General features: G+C 36.2%; 1 protein-coding gene across 5 annotated transcripts in view; it reads right to left on the reverse strand.

Annotated features, from left to right (window-relative positions):
• robo1 (roundabout guidance receptor 1) overlaps nucleotides 1–20675 on the reverse strand; it is a 278848-nt gene that overhangs the window by 39812 nt on the left and 218361 nt on the right. For 4 of the 5 annotated variants that reach the window (XM_015379555.1, XM_015379558.1, XM_015379557.1 and 1 more), the window contains 8 exons: nucleotides 18404–18561; nucleotides 11745–11865; nucleotides 10583–10721; nucleotides 10352–10479; nucleotides 5280–5288; nucleotides 4201–4325; nucleotides 3649–3820; nucleotides 529–734 (listed from right to left, as the gene is read on the reverse strand). In XM_015379555.1, coding sequence (XP_015235041.1) covers nucleotides 529–734; nucleotides 3649–3820; nucleotides 4201–4325; nucleotides 5280–5288; nucleotides 10352–10479; nucleotides 10583–10721; nucleotides 11745–11865; nucleotides 18404–18561 — 1058 coding nt within the window. The remainder of the gene's footprint in view (nucleotides 1–528; nucleotides 735–3648; nucleotides 3821–4200; nucleotides 4326–5279; nucleotides 5289–10351; nucleotides 10480–10582; nucleotides 10722–11744; nucleotides 11866–18403; nucleotides 18562–20675) is intronic. The other variant, XM_015379556.1, reaches the window with a different exon arrangement.

Raw genomic sequence — 20675 nt, forward strand, 5'->3', positions numbered from 1 at the left:
GTATCGATTATTAATTTTAAAAAATGAATAAATAAAATTGCATGAATGGTTGGCGAACATCAGCCAAAAACAAGTGTAATACAACTTCCAGTCCAGTAAATGTTGCTGCAAATGTGTTGACGCACGCTGCCTTGTGTCACAGGCATTTCCGGTCGTGGGATACTGCGCCGAGTCATTCAAAAACAAAACATGGAGGAGAAAATATTGCAATGCATCGCAATAATTCAAGTATCGTGATGCATCGTGATAGAATCGCATCGTGGCCTGTGAATCGTGATTCGAATCGAATCGTGACTTCTTTGGCAATACCCACCCCTAGTGGACATGCACCTACGGTGACAATTTCAGACCCTCCAGGAGTTCTTAGTGGAAAATAGCATGGTGTTCAAAGACTTATTTTCCTCACTGTACATACAATTGGGGGAAAATCTACTGAATACTGTCTGGATAATGAATGGAGTAAAAGTGAAAAAAAAAACATGTTATAGACTGTATACACTGTTTTATATGTTGGAACCAATGTCTTACCTTTGCATATCTTATCTGTAGTGCCCCTGTGTCCAACTGTTTGATCCTTGAGTCATGTGTAGACACTAAAACGCTGTCCTTCTTCCACAGGACGGTGGGTGTGGGGTTACCAGATGTCACACAATTTAGGACCACAGTTCCATCCACAGCCACCGTTTGATTGGTGGGCCCCTGTCGTATAACTGGTGGCGGGCGGTCTGACACAACTGAGGAAGAGAGGAAGGAAAATGGGCAATTACGAGAAGCCGTGGAAGCTGCTAATGTGGTGTGGCCTGGTGAAAGGAAACTGGGATTCAGTCAATTATATCCAGCTGAGGGAAAGCAAACACAAAATGTGGAGGAAGGTAGGAAACAGTCCTGTGGAAACTGGGCGGATTGTATGAGGGGAAATGTTTTGTGTTTCTACATTATATAAATAAAAAAGAGAAGATGTGAACAGTGTGAAAAAGTGTTTATCTCAGGTGAGGCATCAAGTTCTTTTAATGTTGTTCTTGATTGTGTTTTAACTTCCTCGATGAGTCTTTAATGCTTAGTAGAAGTAAGTGGAAAATGTTTATCACGCTACTTCAATCAAAAAGGCGTTTTAGCTTTTTCCAGACAGACAAGTGTGAATTACTTCTCATCAGCTCTTCTTTCACTTTTTTAGATCAGATTTGATCTAAAAAAATTTAAATACTCAGCTTGAATTACACTCAAAGTCTTTGACCTGTCATGGTCAATTTATAGATATTTTTATAGATATTTTCACAACAAAAAAATATTTTAGATATCTTTATTTATTCTATTTCATAGTTTTTATGCATTTTAGAGTTATATTTTATCCATATATTATTAATTTATCAATAAACATGTTGAAGTAGGAAGTTCTCAAAAATTATTTGTGAAATACAGGAGCACAACTTCAGTAAATTAAGTGATATCACCTCCTTAAGGACAGATAAAACAGTTTTGTGACCAAAAACTGCATGAATCAAATGCTATTGTCCAAAAAAAAACCCATCAAAATAAATTAAACAACCAAAATATTCATATGATGTTTTCCAACCCCTGTATCGTTTAAAAGTGCTCTATAAAAAAAGAAAAGTGAAGCCTTGAAAAGCACAGTGATTATGAAGCTTTGACATTTTTTCTATGGATAAATCTAAGACTATATTGTATGTTTGATTAAAATTTACAAATTGCTGGAATCATAGCCTTGATATTCATGATAATGAAAAAAACGCTCCACCATCAGTTATAGGACAAAATATATAAGATCTCAGTGGTTTGAATGCTTTAGCACATGACCAGCGAGCCCACAAAATTAAAGATACACAGGAGGATACATTTCTTTAATTTCATATTCTCTGTGCTGTGTGTTATTCCTCATGTTCCTACATAAAGTGGCCTTCATCCTTCCTGTCATTATTATTATTCATAGCCCTATTGATAACCATTCCTGTCTACTCCTCTGAAACTGAAATTAATAGAAAACACAGATGATGGCAACATATAATGATTTATGTATGTGTACATAGATCTTTGGAAATGTGTTGTGGTGTAATCTGCGGCTGCTTTGTCTCCGCTTTTGTGTAAGGGATGGTACAATTACTAAAACATTGTCAGCACGACCTGTTATTACCAGATCTGCCTGCGGAGAAGTGTTGGCCTTAGAGTGGCCTGCTCACTTTAATAACTGTTATTATTATCCAGAGAGCAGGACGGAATGAGAAACACAAGAGCAGGCAGAGAGATAGAGCATTCCATTGTAGGCCTTTAATGAGGAGGGACATTTGGTAAATGAGGGGATGAATCTAGGTGTGTCATAGACAGAGTAATAGCTGCCCAGATATCAGTGGGCCTGGTGGAAGTGAGGCACAGATCGTCCACACGGCTGACAGCGAACGGTTTAGCTGCATAATTAGAGGAGCCAGTCCAGACCTCACCACATGGCCACAGTCTTCCAACATTAGGGAGCAGGCAAGCCAAGCATGGTATACTGAAGGAGACATTAGGCAGCATGAAGCCAGAGCAGCAAGAAAGTGAGCCATGGTCTGGATGCACAGGCACCAGAGAGTCTCAACCTCCTGAGAGGAACACTCCAAACAGGCCAGACCGAACCTCACAAACCTCAATACGGATTGTAATATGCTTCAGAGCACAACCACAATATAACGGATGAATGGGATTTTATTCACAAGCTTTAGATTATCTGAAATTCCAATACATCCAATATATTAACTTCGTTTTTTTTCTGTGTTACTAAGTGTCTCCCAGGCTTTTCTGCATGTAAAAATATCTGTGAGCCACATGAACTCAAACACTGTGGATACTGTAGGTGTGTTGACCGATTTCTTACATTAATCATGATAATTTCCAACACATTCAGCCATGTCATAACTGGACGATAATGAAGAGGTAATTTGCCTTATATCTTTGGAGAAATAAATATAATATATAAATAAAATATATATAAGTCCAATAGACTGACCCAAGTATCCACCAAACACCTGTCAGTGTGGCGCAGTCAGTGGCAGTGACGCTGCATGTCCTTCTGACTGGTTTCTCAGACCAGTGTGACATTGCATGATTTGTGCAGACATTATGATTTTTGGCAGAAACGGCTCTGCAGCACAAAATGCACGAATGGATGGATGTATAGATAGATGGATGGATGGATGGATGGATGGATGGACGGATGGATGATCCGTAGATTGATGTGGATGGATGGATGGATAGATGGAAGGCATCCAGAAGCAATATGTCTTGTTAAAATAATCCCTTTTTGATAATAAAATGTAATTCCATGGTGCTGTGGTTCTCTACAAACCATTTCCAAACATTAGGATGGTCACAATCCAACCAAATAAAAGTAAACACATTTCAAGAAGAAATGTAATTAAAAAAAACAACCAAATTAGGGAAAAACAACGAGACACATAACAATGGAGGCTCTTAGAAGACCTTACAGAAGCTGCCCAAAGCCTTTTGTGATATTATCAGAGGTAAGTGGTAAGTGCATGATTTTTTGTGTATGTATGTATGAAGTGTATGTTTATCTTAATTTAATGAAAATAAATAAAAGAAAATAGTAAGTTTGATTGATTTTACAGAGTAGCTTGAAAAAGGAGGATTGCCTACCATCTGTAACCTCAAGCAGGGCCTTGGTGATCACACTGCCAGCAATGTTCAGGGCCTGGCAGCTGTAATATCCCACGTCAGACCGTTCTGCATCTGTGATAGTCAGATCCCCACTTTGAGATACAGAAAATCGGCTGGACGGTTGTGGTGGTTGGTAGGAGAACAGGAGGTTCTTTAAGAAAAAAAGGACAAAAAAATTAATAAATACAAACAGCACCAAAGGTCAATTATAATTGTTTCTGCAATCCTTCACATAGTGCTTTACAAAAGTGATTAACACCTCTTGATTTTTTATTTTGTCCCATTACAACAAAAAAGAATGATACATTTTTATTTTCTGATAAATCTTATGTCATAGGCCAGTTAAATAGTAGAAAAAAACTGGTGGTATTGATTGTGAAGTTGATGCTATTGTATTTTCTAACCCATTATAAAACAAATTTTTAAAGCCTGTGGTTTAGATGGAAAGAAAAATATGTAAAATGTAAAAAGGGGGATGAATTAGGAATGAGTTTTAAACTAAAATGTGTTGCTCTTTTCCCTTTACTTTACCTGACTCCCTTCCCTCTGCCAAAAAATGGCTGGTTGAGGGTTCCCAGTGGCCTCACATTGGAAGGTGACTGTCCTGCCAACTCCAACCACCTGGTTCCTCGGTCTCACCACAAATGCTGGGGGCACTGCAGAACAGGCATTCAAATGGTTAACCACAGAGGAGGCAAACATACCATAGCACAGACTACAGTAGAGAAGATAAGCTCAAAGGCATCACATGTCCAGCATTATTTGAATAGAATACTAAAACTATTTGCTTGCATTCAAATCTGCTTCGGCTTTGTTTTAAATGTGTACATGCAAAATGCATCTCTGCTTAAAGAGTATAGCATTTAAATTCAAAATATAAGCATGTTACAAATGTAATAAACTGAAGGAAAAAAAACAATAGTTAGAACCATACTGCTCATTTGCATGTGTAAAGCTATGGACCATTAAAATTTACATGGAAATGGGGAATAAATTTGAGCCATCTGTCCATGCTGACAACTTCCAATAGTGTAGGCCTCACCAGAATGCTGCGGTCATGCATCTTAATGACAAATTCAAGCTCAGATAAAGAGTGCAGTTATAGCCAACTCACAACCATGCAGTTCTGTGATGATACTAGTTTAATGTGTTTCCATTAAAGGAGTTAAAAAAGAAAGGTCAGGAGGTAGTTAACCATACTCTGAATCTGTTCTCACATACAAAAATATATCTTGTGATTTTTAAACAGAAGCTGCGTAATATGTAGAAAAATGTAATCTCGACACTGTCATCTCAGATACAAACACAATTTATCCATAAGTTAGGTTTTTTTGGTGTGTGTTTGTGCATGTGTGTGTGTGTGTATGAGGGTCCTTAGAAAGGGTGAAAAAACAACAAAAGAATGAAATGACACAGCTTTACCTTGAAGGAACAAGATGAGCGTTTTTTTTTACCCACTAATATCCTTTTGTCACTGTTGCCCGTGACAACAGAAACATGATTGCTGGTTGAAGGGTGGAGAGGTGATGGGTGAAGGATGAAGGGGGGTTGTGATACCTTCCTGTCTCTGTCAGGGTGGTGAAAAGGTGACGGGTGACATTTCAACTTACCAGACATGACTAAAAAGGAAACAAAAAAACAACACAAAATGCCTGGATGAATAAACAAATAAAAAAAAAAACAGCATGACAAAAAAAAAAAAGACAGCACAATGTCCGTAGTTATAAATAATCATGGTTTCATCCTGTGGAGAAAGAAAAAAAAGCCATGTTCTCTACTTGATTTAAAACTCTGGGGACCACATGATACAGTATTACTTCTGGTGATCAGGACAGACTTAAACTGTTTATTCACAAGAAACACATTTCTGATATTTCTAAGGAGTTGAGACCAAATTCAAGAAATTAAAAAACACTATTAAATAACATACAGTTATATTTAATGTATCCTAAGAATAAAAATATGGAAACTCATACACATGGAAAGACACAACAAATATTTTTAAAAAGATTTTCAAAAGTACCTCCATCTCATCAGATTATTTTATATTATAGGTTTAGTTAAACTGGAACGAAATTATTTGTTGATGTGGATTTTAAGTCTTTCAACATATTCTCTATTTACATTTTGTTCTTCACTGGACCTTTAACTATGCAATTGTAACTCTGACTACACGTTTAAGTTATTTTTTATCCTGCTGGAAGATACACCTCCACCTGAGTCTCTTGAAACTTGTAAAAGACTTTCTCTTAGACTCAAACCGCGTTTCTGTGTATCTTAGTAGCTGTCCAAGCAAAAGAGAAGCATTCCTGTAACATGAGGCTTCCACTTTCAGAGCATCTTGAAAATATTACAAATTTCCTTGAGTCGCTTGAGGCATATTGCAATAGGACTTCCTGTATCTTCATGGAAAACGTTTCAAATTTCTACTTGTAAAATTGCATAGTCGTGTATTATTTTTATTTCCCCCAATAAGGAAATTATATTTTTTTTTTTATTACATAATTTCACTGCAATAATGTAGAGAAGTTCAAAATACTGTACCTAAAGAGAAAAACATTTATTTGTGTATTTCTTTATTACCTTGGGTTTTTCAAAAAGTTTATTAAGGGGTTATTACCTAGATGCAGGCTAAAAATCACACCTCAAAAAACTTTTTGAAGACCCTAATCAAACAAAGCCTTGGATATTTAAATTCGGTTCATAAAAACACAAGGTGAATGTTAACTGTCACACGTTGGTCATAAATCTCCTTCTGGCCTATCCATCACTTTTTAATCAGTCAGTTTCAGCGGCTTCCATAAAAACATAAATGCTGTCAGTCAGAATAATAACTTAACTCTTCCTCCTCCCCCAGCCTATAGCTGGCCTTTAAAATGCAAATGAGACTCCCATCAAACACTCCTATAACAGGATCTTCATGACTATCTGTTGTAGATATCCACAATTATGGGACTTTGGCAAATACGCACCAATCACTCACCTCAACTCCGTTTATATAACCACTGATATGTGTCTAAGCCTTTAATGAGGTTACTTAAGCTTCCGCATGTGGCTCTGATCATAGCTGCAGATAAAGAGCATAAGGGACACCTTAAATCTAAACTGGTTTAATAGTTTCTGCTTTCTGTTAGTTTTTTAGCATAACAGAGATTTTTTTCTAATTTTGAAATGTTTGTTTAAACATTTTTCATGATTCAATGGCATTCATTTCCAAATTTAAATCAGAACTCCATTTTATGATAACAGATGGATGGATGGCAAAGCCCTGTGTTCCATTCTTTCCATTCCTTTTTTTATACTTATCCAAACCTAAGAACATATTTCTCATCTAATTCAATTTTATCCCAACTTTCCATATTATCAACTAGACTAGTTGGAAAGGAAAAATCCTTGAAATGCTTTGTGATGTATCATCTTAAAATGTTTGTGTTTTGGGGTTCTTCTAGGGTATTATATTGGAAAAAGATGTTTAGCCTGTAGTATTCCAAAAACAACATGTTTTTAGATTTTTCTTCCAAAAAGCTTTTGGTATTTATCACCACTATAACAGTGCAACATGTGCTGACAAATAGGTTCCTCTTATTCACACTCTGTTGGCACCAGCTCCTAGCTGCCATCCAGTCCCTTCGCATGGGTTATTAGCAACACTGCTCTAGGGACCATAATGCCTTTCACTACTTTTTTCTACACATAAATCAGCACTAACGGCAAAGTGAAGCAGCTTAGAAGGAAAATAACACATTGATTTTCAAACTCCAACTTCAGTGCAGCCTAAAAAATGGATTTATATAAACATGACATTTACTGATAAAACTTAACAAAGAATACATATTAAAAATTATCTGGCCCTAACAGACAGAAAAAAATAATCAATCTAATTCTTAACATTTCCTAACCTATAAGTTATCTTTACACAACTCTTTGCGATATTCTCTTATGGCTTAGATTAATGATTTCACAGTGAAGCCATAAATATGGGAACTGACTTGGGCGATTATATGTTGGTTCAATCAATCACTTGAGTGTTTTTCTTGACATATTTAAAAGTCCAGAGGAGTTGTAGCTGGCTGATAAACAAGCATGTAAAACAATAATTCACTGATTGAGTTAGTTACGGGAGCAGAACCCATTGAAAGAAAAATAGCCCTGGGCGCCACTTCACAGTGTTGTCTTTGTTCACTGAGAATCTGACCACAGAAGGTGAGAGAAATCCCCCTGGCTGCAAAAGTTGAGAATCCGCTTCTAAATGCAGCTCTAAAACTTCATAGGAATTCAATGGGACTTAACATTTTATCAAGATTACTGGCTGAGTAATAATGCAATTAGCTCAGAAGATAAGAGAACATATAGATAAAATAATGAGACATTGTGACATTTTAACTTTTTTTTAAAATGAAAATTAAGAATATCCTTGTATTGGCCAGGTAAAGCTTTCAGAAATCACAAGCTGCACTCAAAGTAAATATGTAGTTATTGAATAAATGTGTATTGACATTGAGCTAATCAAATACAGACCAAGAGTTGGGGTAAAAAAATAGTTTGAAGAAGACCTTTACTTCTTGTATTCTAAAAGTTTGTACAGATTGTACAAATTTCAATATTTTTTTTATTTTGACCATCCCTTTGGCGCATCAACCTTTCTTTCTTGTTTGACAGAAGCAGGGTTCCTACAGCATAAGGCAAGTTAAATTCAAGACTTTTTAAGACTTTTTAAGAACCCACGGGAATCCTGAGTAGAGAGGGAGTCTTTTAATACTTTCATAATAACACTACTCTAAAGATAGACGAGAACAAACAAAAAATGCACCTTTAAAAAAAAGTTTATGAATAATTTGTGATTACTTTTTCCAAAAACATTGAAAAAATCTTGACTACTTTATAGTAAGCTGAATTCTCACCTTTAAGTTATGTAATTCTGCTGCACATTACATTATTGCAGAAGCAAAGAAACAGTCCAACTCTGAAATTTGATGCTGGCTGACGGGAATGGCCGCTAAACCGACAGACTAAACTGTTCCTCCCCACATCACAGATTTCTTCACTACTACAGCGACATCCTACTACCTCTACATCGTTCCCCCTGCTTTGGCCCATTTAGACCTACAATTACCCAGCTTTTCTTTCCATCCCTGTGCCCGCGTCTGTAATTAGAAGCATGTCATTTCCGAGCGTGGGACTGCGGCCGGCTTGCCTTTAATTAGCTGGACTACTCTACCCACAGCCTCGCTGGCCTCTGTGCATCATGGGCTGCATAAACTTAACTCTAAGGAGAGAGTGGAAATTGTTCTAGACATCAGTCAGTGTCTGATATAAACGATATGATTCCTGACATGCCATCATTCTTTTAACATTCTTCTTCATAACTGTGGCAAGAGAGTTTTCTTGGCTAAAGTGAAGCCAGTTTAAAAATTTGCTAAATTTAACTCTTACCAGATTGGGAGTTGAAAAGCATGATATATGAAAAAGGGGTCAGTACTTTAGTATCATCATGCAGACAGCAGGGGATTGCCCTCAGGTTAGGACATTTAATTTCCACAGAGGACGGGAGGTTTTTCACATTTCAAATTTGATTATTAGTCTGGAGAACAACTTATTGAGCCATGCATCAATGCAGTTCCTTCTCATTAACTAACCTTTCTCAAGAAGTAGAAAGAATTAAGGGGAAGCAATAAGAGCAGGAGAAGTATTGACAGGCGTATTGGCAGGTGGACCTAATTTTATACCTCAAACCAATCTAAAGATTGGTGTCTCATAGTGCAATGTGGGGATTAACTGTGAAGGGTAGCCATGTGTAAATTAATGATCTACATTTTCATATAGGAGGTTGGCAGAATAATTGGATTGCCTTGTCCCTTTAAATTTCTGCCGTGCACTCTGTTGGTGGTGACATTAATATGTCTTACATCAGTGCAAAAATTTCTCTCAACCCACCCGTTCATCCCCCCCAGGTCCAATTCCGATCCCGTTATGCATCAATTGTGAGCCAACCCTCCACCATAGGCATACGCTCTATTGCCCTCCATCCAATCCTTACTCTTTGTGCTCAAAGCTTCCTCCTTCTGCCCTCCCCTCTTGTCTCACCAGACTCCAAACATTCCTATTAGTTTGGCGTTAAATGGCCCCTGTGTTCCTCTGAGTCTCAGGAGACTTTTGGGGTGATCCCACCCCCCATTTTCTCTGAATGGTTTCTTTCTGAATGTTCACACTCTGTGACCAGCTGCTTTATAGTCTGGCCATGTTAATAAGAGGTCCAATTGAGAGGGCCACAGGAGACACACACATATATTCCATGAGTTTAAAGAATAGTACTGTAAGGCTGACAACATGGAGGAGGACATGCCTCTGGAGAAATGCCACTTATATAAGGCAAATGAAATCGATTGTTGCTTGGCTCCCATGTTCACTGCTCTACAGCTGTTATCGATTTTAGAATTCCTTTTTATTAGAAATCAATCAGCTAATTGAGAGAGAACAGTTTAAAGTGATGACCATATCGTGGCCAAGTTGGTGCCTATTATTGCTTTGTGGCAGGACTAAATCACTTTTCAATCAAGCTGCACTAAAACTCATAATGGAATTGAATTTAGAACAGTTGTTTAAAAGGCTGTAAAAGTGTATGCAGCAAACAAAACAGTGTAAAACTTACTTATCTGGCTACTTATACTCTAATATTGCTTACCATGGACGGTGAGCGTGGCTGATGCCTCCGCCTTGCCCACCATGTTTTCGGCCACACAAGTGTAGGAGCCTACATCAACCGAGATCACACGTCGTATCTTCAAGGTGTGGTCCTCACGGATCTCATATCTGGATTTATGAAGGTAAAAATTGTTTAAAATGACAAATGTGGTGAAATAACCAAATAGATTGATAAAATGATCTAAGGGTTTTTTGTTTGGATAATTCATACCGTCCTTTGGGCAGGTCGCCATCGTCTTTCCTCCAGCGCACAGTTGGAACTGGGTCTCCTCGAGCCTCACACCTGAACTCCACACTTTGGTCCACTAAGACCACTGTGCTGCTTGGGCGACGCACAAAGCTTGGACGCTCTGCATTAATGCAACAGGAAGTCAATTATGCAGAGAGGATTAATCTTTAGCTTTTACTAACAGATCTGTCCGTCTAACACAAAAACATAATCCATCAAATATTCTGTTGTTATATTTCTCTTTGAAGTAACAAAGTAGGTCAAACATGTATTTAATTTTTAACCAGTCTTGTCAAAATATCATCTTTAAAAACAAAATCTATTTACAAAATCAGTTTAAAGAAAATAACAGAATTTAAAAAAATAACCTTTGTATGTTAGAACATTTCTAGACATGTTTATTCAAAAGGTAAAACACTATAATTAGCACTAAATTAAGATTAAAATAAGACTACTTTTTGAGCTATCTCAACTACAAAGAAAATATATTAGATAGAAAATAGACTATCAACATGAAAATATAAGAAGCATTAGACAATTTTTTTGTGATGTTTACATGACAAACTATCCAAACAAAATATAATTTGAATTTTTCTCAAACAATTAAAACATGTCTTTTGCATTGCCACACTCTAGAAACAGAAAAAAGAAGTGATTTTATTTTATAATGAAATTAAAGTTAAAAACAGTTTAGAATTCTCACTGTGTTTAATCAAACAATTAAAGCTTCCAATAGACAGACATTATAAAAAAAAATGCTAATTTCATGCATGAAGAGTATATAAAAAAACAGAAATCATCTGATGTATTATCACTCCAGTTGGTGCTTAGAGTGGAAACATTCACTTTGCCTTTTGGGATTAGTATCTGGGTTAGAGGTGATTTAATAAGGTCAAATATGAACAGTTGGTCACAGACAAGAAGCTGCAATAACAGCCCAGTTCAGAAAAAGAGCGAGACTGTATGTCACCTCAAAATCTCACGTTAAACTGATGCCCAGTAAAGGTCAGCAATAGAATTGTTTACCCTGTTAGGCAGAGACTAAACATCTGCATTTTGTTTTACATCAAACAAGAAAAAGATAGTTAACCTATTAGCTTATATTCTGCAATAAAGCAAAAGCAGGCAACAGAAAGATAATTACCCAGCACTGTAAGTTCAGCAGTTTCACTTTCACGCTCTCCAACCATATTTGTGCCGACGCACACATACTTTCCGGCGTCGCTTTTGCGGGCGTTTGTGATCATCAGCTTGCCTCCACGTATCTGAATGAAAATAAAGTGAGTAGAAACTAATTAGGAAATAGGAGAAAAAGACACTGTCTACATCTGAGACACATTTGGTTTTGTCCGAGGCCATGCTCTGGTAAAAGGCGCTGCCTTAAAATAGATCACAACTGTAAAGTAGAGATAATGTAGATCTGTTAATTCTATATTTTACAAAATCAAACAAATATATGCTGTATTTATGTTTAACCGTTTTTAATCTGATATGTATCTCTGAAAAAAAAAGCCAATGCAAACAGTTGTCTTTCAAAGTCACCAAGATTTTAACATAGATTCAGTTTGTATGTAATTTTATCTCAAGTTTTGTTAAAAGGTTCAAAAATTGTTGTTGGAGAAAATTTGTAAATAAATAGCATAACGGAGACCAAGAGACACATCATTATCAAAGTTAATAGAATGGAATAGAATTAAATTTTATTGCCATTACACTGTCTCAACTACAAAGTACAATAATATTTCATTACCTGTGTACAGACACTATGTATGCATGGACTATAAATTGTACATATAAACAGAGAGTAATTGTAAGAGGCTATAAAATTAATAAATATGAAATCTATATAAAGATTATACAGGAAAATTAGGATATGGATTTTAAATATATTAGTGGGGTTATAACACAGAATAAATAATTACAGATAATACCAGATAAAAGATTTGCAGATTATATACAACTATAGTTGAGAAGTAAGTGTATGTGGTGTTGGATCTGTTAAAGTTATTTTTATACAAAAGGTTCTGAACATCTTACAGAGCATTCAATCCATTATCCAAATATGGAGAGATTCTGACACACGTTCCAGGACACCTAAACTAACAAGCCATGGCTAGAACAACAAAAATGTGGATGAAGACAATATAGCCAGATTCAACACGAAGAAGTTGCTTAGAGTTGATTAAAATAGGGATAGTGCTAAATAAAGTATTAGTAGAGATTGCAACACTTTCCATCCAATCTGACAGATACTGAGCTAACATGGATAACGGCCAAAAACTAAAATCTCCAGGTGCTGAAAGCTGGTAGAGACATAGGTCATAAAACTTACATTCTGTAATTTCTGTAATAGGCTGTTCTAAAAGGTATTGACTCTCAGTAAACATGAAACTGAATTTTCAGTTGCTTTTTTTGTTTTTTTTAAAACATGCCGTTGTAGCCCTCCAGCAGGTTTTATTTCCAATTCAGCTATGAACATCAGCCTGATCGTAACATTGCACTGTGTGGAAAAGTTCAAAAGCTATGAGACCATCAAAAATTAAAACTACCAACAGACTTCACAGAAACATGCAGAACTTTATCAAAACAATTTCATTAGTTGTGCTGTATGTGTCCTTATGGATGCAGAAACTAGATTTTTTTTTTTTTTTTACCCTTTTGTAAGAAGTCAGTGGGCCTGTTCTTCCTCAGGGTAAGCTTAACAAAAGAAGATTTTTGCACAGTCCCTGAGGTAACACTTAAGGCACTGTTGGACTGCAAGCACTCTACAGTCACCTCAAACAACTTTGAAGACAGTTTTATCTATCATGGAACTGAAAACATTTTCAACAACAGACATTTTTTTTTTTTTTATCCACTTTGTCTATCTAACTCCAAGTCAACACCAAACACACCCTCCAGTAAATGCGTGTTTGTCCAGGTGAATGTCATGTCTGTTATTTCCCAGGGCTTTGATTACAAGCCAGAGGATATGCTTTGTTCTCATGCAGTCAGAAATGCAACGTGGGGCCTCGGCATAGACCCCTCAGCCGTCCTCTGAGCTGACAACCGTGGCAGTCAGTGCAGACGCAGACAATAGCATGGTGCGCTAGTGATCTTTCAGCTCAGATTGAGCTTAAGGTTTTAAATGCACACATCAGCCTTCAGGACCAGCTTTACCTCCTGCAAGCATGTAATCGATATCCCCATTAGAAAAGCACTGACAGAGAACCTGACACAAGGTCTGATATGCCTGTGACAACCCTGTTAAACTCTGTTGCAGGGATGATCCCACACATTCTGTGATGTCTCAGTCAATCTATATCACAGTGCATCATATGTCCATAAAGTGCTCGAAGCGAACTTACAACAATGGGTTGCTTTTTGTCATACTTGCACAGTCGCAAGACATCTGGAAAACTGTCTGAAAGAAAACTGTCTAAACTCTGACTGAAAGCTGTACAAAACGAACTTTTGTTTTGTATAAACTCTGTGTATACAAAATGACAATAAGAGTTGTCTAAGTCTAAACATGGCCACCTTATGGAAGAAGGTGACGTTCATAAAAATCAAATATTTTGAGAAAATTCGTGCTGGTGGAATCATGCCGTGTGGACACTTCTCTTTAGCCTGAGCAAGCATTCAGAGTTAATGGAAAAATGGATATGTTTAATTAGAAGCTGTACTTGAAGAAAATATGAGCGCAAAAAATATCTGACAAAGAGACACGGATCCCAAATAAATAAAATACCAAACATACAAAGGAAACGTTTCAGAGCTGAATAATTTTTCCATCAATCGGTTACATCAGCACATCTCCACAGCAATAGCATTGGTTGAATCATGCTGTAGGGATGTTCTTCTCATTGTATAACAATGATTTACATTAAAGTACATCCATATGCTTGAATGACGTATATTCTTTGACATTTCACGCTAAACTTATAAGAAGACTTTGCATGGCCATAAGGTTAGCATGGCAAGCTAAAACAAATCTGCATAAACCCGGATACATTCTTGCAGTCCAAGAGCACTCATTGCTCCTTCATCATGTGATATAAAACACTGTGAGGATCATTAAGGTAAGGTCTAACTAAACAGCACAGAAAGGGTTGTACTGTTGTTTCAATATGGTTTTGACCTGAGGATCAACTCAAAGATCATCCATTTTATGATTGTTCTTATCTTTGCAAATCTGCTGTAGTCTACAGTACCTCCGTTTGTTGCCTATATCAAGAGCCAAAGTGACTCCTTAGACTAGGCTAAAGAATATTAATGCACTGGATTGCTTCTTTTAATAAATATGCTGTTTTCACAAAACAGAAGCATGTTGAATGTCCCAGCACTCTGAATATTATCACTCCATTATCGAGAAATTGCTCTATCCTATCTCCTTTTGTCTCATGTCATTTGGCATTGCTGATAAACTAACCCCCCCACAGTGAGCATCCTGTTTGTATGTATTCACAAGGTAATTAATTTTCTAAGCTTGTTATTTACCACAACTATAACACAAAAAGAAGAGGACAATGCGCTGCGCTTCTGCCATTTATGATGCTGGTGCAAAGCTCCAGTGAAAAGCTGATATTTAACAAGGTTTAAGTGCAGTGATTTTTTTTTCTTTTCCTCATTTGTTTATTTTTTCCTCTGCATTGTTCCTGATAGACTCAGCTATCAACAAAACACAGCTTTGGTGTTTGCAAAACAACCAAAGGATAAGAGAAACCAGCAATATTTGGAACATATCTTTACAAATTATTTACTGTGACTTTATTGGCCTTTTTTTTTGTCCTGATCAGATTACATACATTTGTTATAATAAAGGTAAATTTTTTGAATAATTAAATTCATGGTTCTTAATAGCTGGGCAACAGTCTTTAATTCTGTCATCAATACAAACAGGAACTTTGTAAGGCCTGTTATTCACAAAAAACAACCTTTTTTTTTGTGAGGTTGCAAAATCGTATAATGGATTGTCCACAATGATTGCTGATCATGAGATCTGAGCTTTACTAAACAACCTCAGTAAACATTTTAAAAATATTTTAACAGTAAAAGTGATACTCTGCTAAAATATAAAACACCAGTCATTAAGGTTTATGAGGAATTCCGTCTAGTTCAGAGTGAAAAATGGTAGGTGAAAAAAAAGGTATGTTAAAGAAGCTGTAGAGCAATTCTCTGAATTTTTATTTCGCATATGATTAAATGCCAATGTGCAGCACTCAACAAGTGAAAAGCAGGATGAGTGTTGAAATGTATTCAAACAAATCAAGAACCATTTTATAACTATGTTAACAGAACATTGGAAGTCATCTTATGTAACCCGTGTTAGAGCACTGCATTAAGACTTACCTGCAAAACTAGGGGATATCAGTATCAATCAACATAAATGGGCAGGGAAGATAGCATCATTAGGATATTTATTTGTAAGTTAGTTAAATATCTAGCTGCCTAGACGTCCCATTTATTGTAATAACAAATAGGAACACAATTTATACTTTACTGCTTTAGATCTATGCTGAGGGCTAAAGAATCCTGACCAGGACAGCCTGTTGTGACATACATCATCCACATGCAAAGAGAAAATTCTCTCTGCAGGTGGTTTAAGACCAAGTGTAATCACCAAGGAGACTGCACGTTTCAGCATGTTACAAACAAAAATGAGTGGACTGAAACAAACATTAAAATGCAGGCTGGCTGAGAAAGACCCCCCATTACAATCTCAGCTGTTCATCCCATTAAAAGATTACGACCTCTGTGCCCCTCTCACCCCTCCCACATCCACTTTCCAAATATACTGTAACATAAACAAACTGGATGTGGTACCATGACTCTGTTGACATTGCCCTCAAGATCCAGTCACCCATCAATCACCACAGTTGATTACACATTTTTAGATGGTCAAACATGACATCTAGCTTGTCTATTAGAGAAGCCATTAAGGAGAACGGCATGTGAGGCTGCATGTATGATGAGAAGTTAATAGTGAGCAACAGCAGCTGTTCAGAACCTGTTTCAGTTCCAAAGAACGCTAAAAACCTGCTGCAGGCTACAACAGACCAATTTAGTCTGGACACAGCAGTGATGAGAACCTTGTTGATAAACTTTACTTAAAATATTTCAAGAGTGACATAAAATAAATGACACAAAAGAACAAGACTGATGTTTTTAAAAAGAACAGAAGCACTTTGAAAATGCAAAGTTACCATGTGAAAGGTGCTTTGCTATCAGAACAATATTAGACAAATTTCATTCATGACGCTCTTTTTTTTTTTTTTTTTAGCTCAAATACCCATTATGAATTATATCGCTTTCTGTTAAACAGAGATAAATAACTGTTTTCAAATATTATGGGTACATCTCCAAACAAAACTAAGTTTCAGATTAAGGCAAGGCAAGTCAAGTTCATCTATATAGCGTAATTTAGTGCAAAGACAATTTAAAGTGCTTTACATGAAACAATAAAATATGCCTGCTACTGTATGCCATGTTATTATGTTTTGTTCATGTACAGCATTTTGCACTGATTTGCTACTGAAATGTACCATATAAATATTCTTGCCTTGCCTAATAAAGTAGCTCTACTCAGATCTTTAGCAGTGACACATGTGGGGGTAATTGATAAAATTGTGCTAGCTCTGCTGGTCTTTTAATTAAAGGCATTAGATAGCTGCTAAGATTCTACAGTAAAAGCTACTGCTGAGTAAAACCTTATTTTCTTTAATCCTGGTCAGGTCATTCATCCTTCCGCCGTCTCATCAATAGACTTTCTTCAAATCAATAACGGAGTCCTAACTAATGAAATAGGTCTAACAGACCTGCATTTTTAAAATCCAAAGTTAAAACATTTTAATGAAGGAATTACTTACATCATAGAGTAAACAAAGATACACTAAGAACTTGGCTCGTGACTGCAAAAAGGGTGTTTTCAAGTTTGATCTAGCCAGACTAGTAACAAACTGAATGGAAATTAAAATTCTGATACATACTGATACCATGTCACTGTGATAACACTGGTGCTTAGGGTAGAAGACTTTAAGTATGTATTTTTAGTATCAGTGAAGCATTTAAAATTAAGTCAAAGGTATTCTAGAGATAAGAAGCGAGGCAGAAGAAAATTGTACATTGTATATACAATTTATAGGCTAGACTATAAATATAGCTACAGGGCTAGATTTTTGCAAATAAAAGGAAGGATGTATGGATTACAGCAAACTAGCACTTTAAAAAAATCCTTTTGAACATCAAACTACCGTCTGCCATTGAACATGATATATTTGGATATTTTGTCAGTGTTTTGCACATCACAACACTAGATATAGTGTAAATCTTTTTTTTTTCTTTTTTTTTTTACAATATACACATAAAGGGCACTGTTTTTGTTATGCTAGATACTCTCAGTGTACTAATAACTAAAAGCTGAAAGGACACTAAACTTAACTTAAAAGCTAATAAAAATTTCATCTGTTTTTAAATGGTAGAAAAAACATGTTTTACAATTGTTCTTGTGTCTCCCACATTGTGTGAAATTTACTCTATGACAACAACATAATAAAATTCCTCCCATGTTAGTAATTAGGATAGGAAGCCTTTTCAATGCTGTCCTTAAATTTGCTTATTATGTCCTCAACTAGAAAGTATACCTAGGAGAACTCGGTATCAACAAGTCATAGCTTTTCAAGGACTGCAAACTGGAAATAAGCCAAACAGTTTAGCCTGATGCATGCGTAAATAAAACATGGTCTTTTATATGGGGCAGTCTCTAAGTGTTGTTATATTTCTTGATCAATTTCAACAATGTAAAAGGTGATGAGAAATACTTACAGTAATCCTTTCATCTCTGTCATCAATATTTACTCCGTCTTTTTTCCATGATATGGTTGGTTCTGGGTGACCACGTGGTGGCTGACACTCCAAGACAGCCGGTTCTCCAGCTGCAACTATCACATCTGCAGGGTTTTGCCTGAAGTCATCTCGTAGAACTACAGAAACAGATAAGAGAACATATCATTTAGAGAAACCGGGAAAAAACAAAACATTTGCCATTATTAAATAGATTATCCAAATGCAGGACAAAAGCATCAGCTATATTAAGTAAAAAAAAAAAAAAAGATAGATGGAAAAGAGAATTCTAAGCCTTTTGATATATTGTAATTACAGTTGAAAAACTTTTTCACAATTAGCCTTACTTTCATTCCACTGACTGTCAATAACTCACTCCAGTAGTCATCAGCATTTCTCATCCTTTTATGTTTACTGAACAGCATAGACTTTCAAATACAGACATGAAGCAAACACTCCTACTTGCAGCATTCACTGCTTATCAGTTTTTATTCATCCCTCCCTCATCTTCCTCCGATGCTTTATACTTCTATATCATGCTCTTATTTAACCTGAGAAATTTACATTCACTTCCATCCCTATTCGTGTCTTGGAAAGAAAATCTTGATTTAATTGATTTTACCAACTGGAAATTATCTTTATTAAAACCCTAAAGGAGCTAAAGCTAACATCTACTTTATTTATATCACAGGTCTGGCAAAACAAACTGAGCAATTCTGGTATATTTATCTGGGCTCAGTGAAAAAAATATCACAAATATGACCAGAAACCATCACTTTACCACCCTGTTTAGAAAAACTCATTAATACCACACTTTCCTACAATCATAAGGACAAACAGTGTACAAAAAAGTTATATCTGCAGTGTCTTATTTTGGCTGTACTCAAGTTTACTCCGTGGACACCTGCTTTAAAAAAGTTTTAACATCTTCACAAAAATCTGAAGTCAAACATTTTAATACATAAAAGAAAAACTGTTTCCGCACAGCAGCAAACTATAAACCTGTTCAACCCACCATAGCAGTCTTTTATGAAAAGAAAACTAATAGTTTGGCACTGGCTGATATCCAGTGTTACTTTGAGCATCCAGTCATATGTTAACATTATAATATCTAAGCTCTAAAAGGTGATATTGTTAACAGAATTTGGTATAGACAGAAAGAAGAAGAGTAAATGTTGACTATTTTCAATATCAATAAGATCTTTAGGAAATAAATCAGAAGAAGCAAAGAGACATCAAAAGCTAATCATGAAGAGAACTTTTTGTCATATTCTGAAATACCTTTTCAACAATGAAACTTAATATCAGCTTGTAATATGTAGGTATATAAATGCACTTTGCTGTATATTTCAGATTTAAAAAAGGTATGTCATGTAAGCTTTAAAGTTTGCGCCTAAGTCATTAAAGTCAATGACTCTAAAGCACTGCTTGGTACTTCTTGCATCACTGCCTTTTCAATTCAAAACAAGAATTTTGCTTGAGAGAAGGTTGAACAGTCTTTTATTGGAAAATCACAACCACACAATCACTAACTAATAGGTGTTAACAAAAAAAAAAGCAAGATATTTTATCAATGATATTCTGCTACAAAAATAGGACAAATCTGCACATTTGTTCAGAATGTGCTTTAAAACTAAATTAAATGCAGAACTGGAGCCCTTCCTCAGCGCTGCAGCTGTGTTGAGTTCATTCAGTGCGGTTACCAACGGATCGAGTCATTCAGGAACGAAAATGTAAACAATAAACATCCGATCCATTAAATCATCAACTCCATCTGAAGAAACACTCTATTTGTGTCAGTAAGGCCAATCTGTTCTGAAGAGGATTGCTAAAAAAGTCTGCAGCCTTAGAAGCTGAATAAGCCAAACACTGAAAATGCTGCCGCCAGCATTGATTCAGATCATCCAATAACTGAGATCCACTTAAAGATAAAAATAAAGAACCTGGTCTAGTGTAGCAATGTGATAAATGCACTTTGCAGTAAGCTTTGGTGGTGTAATATTAATTGTGCTCTCTCTCTCTCTCTCCTCTCAGTGGGGTCTTTACCACTCCTGCTCAGCTCAAAGTTATTCTTTTAGCTATCATTCACATTTGACTGTCCCTCTGGAAAAGGAAAACATATATAACATGTAAGGAGGAAACAAGGGAAGAAAGAAATTACACGTGAAAAGCATGAGGAAAGGGGGAGATATCCTTTAGTGTTTACACCAACAGCACTGTGACCTCCAACCCCTCCTCATAAGCACTCACTCCT

The sequence above is a fragment of the Cyprinodon variegatus genome, unplaced genomic scaffold (assembly GCF_000732505.1).
Source record: "Cyprinodon variegatus isolate N-32 unplaced genomic scaffold, C_variegatus-1.0 Scaffold194, whole genome shotgun sequence".
Lineage (NCBI taxonomy): Eukaryota > Metazoa > Chordata > Actinopteri > Cyprinodontiformes > Cyprinodontidae > Cyprinodon > Cyprinodon variegatus.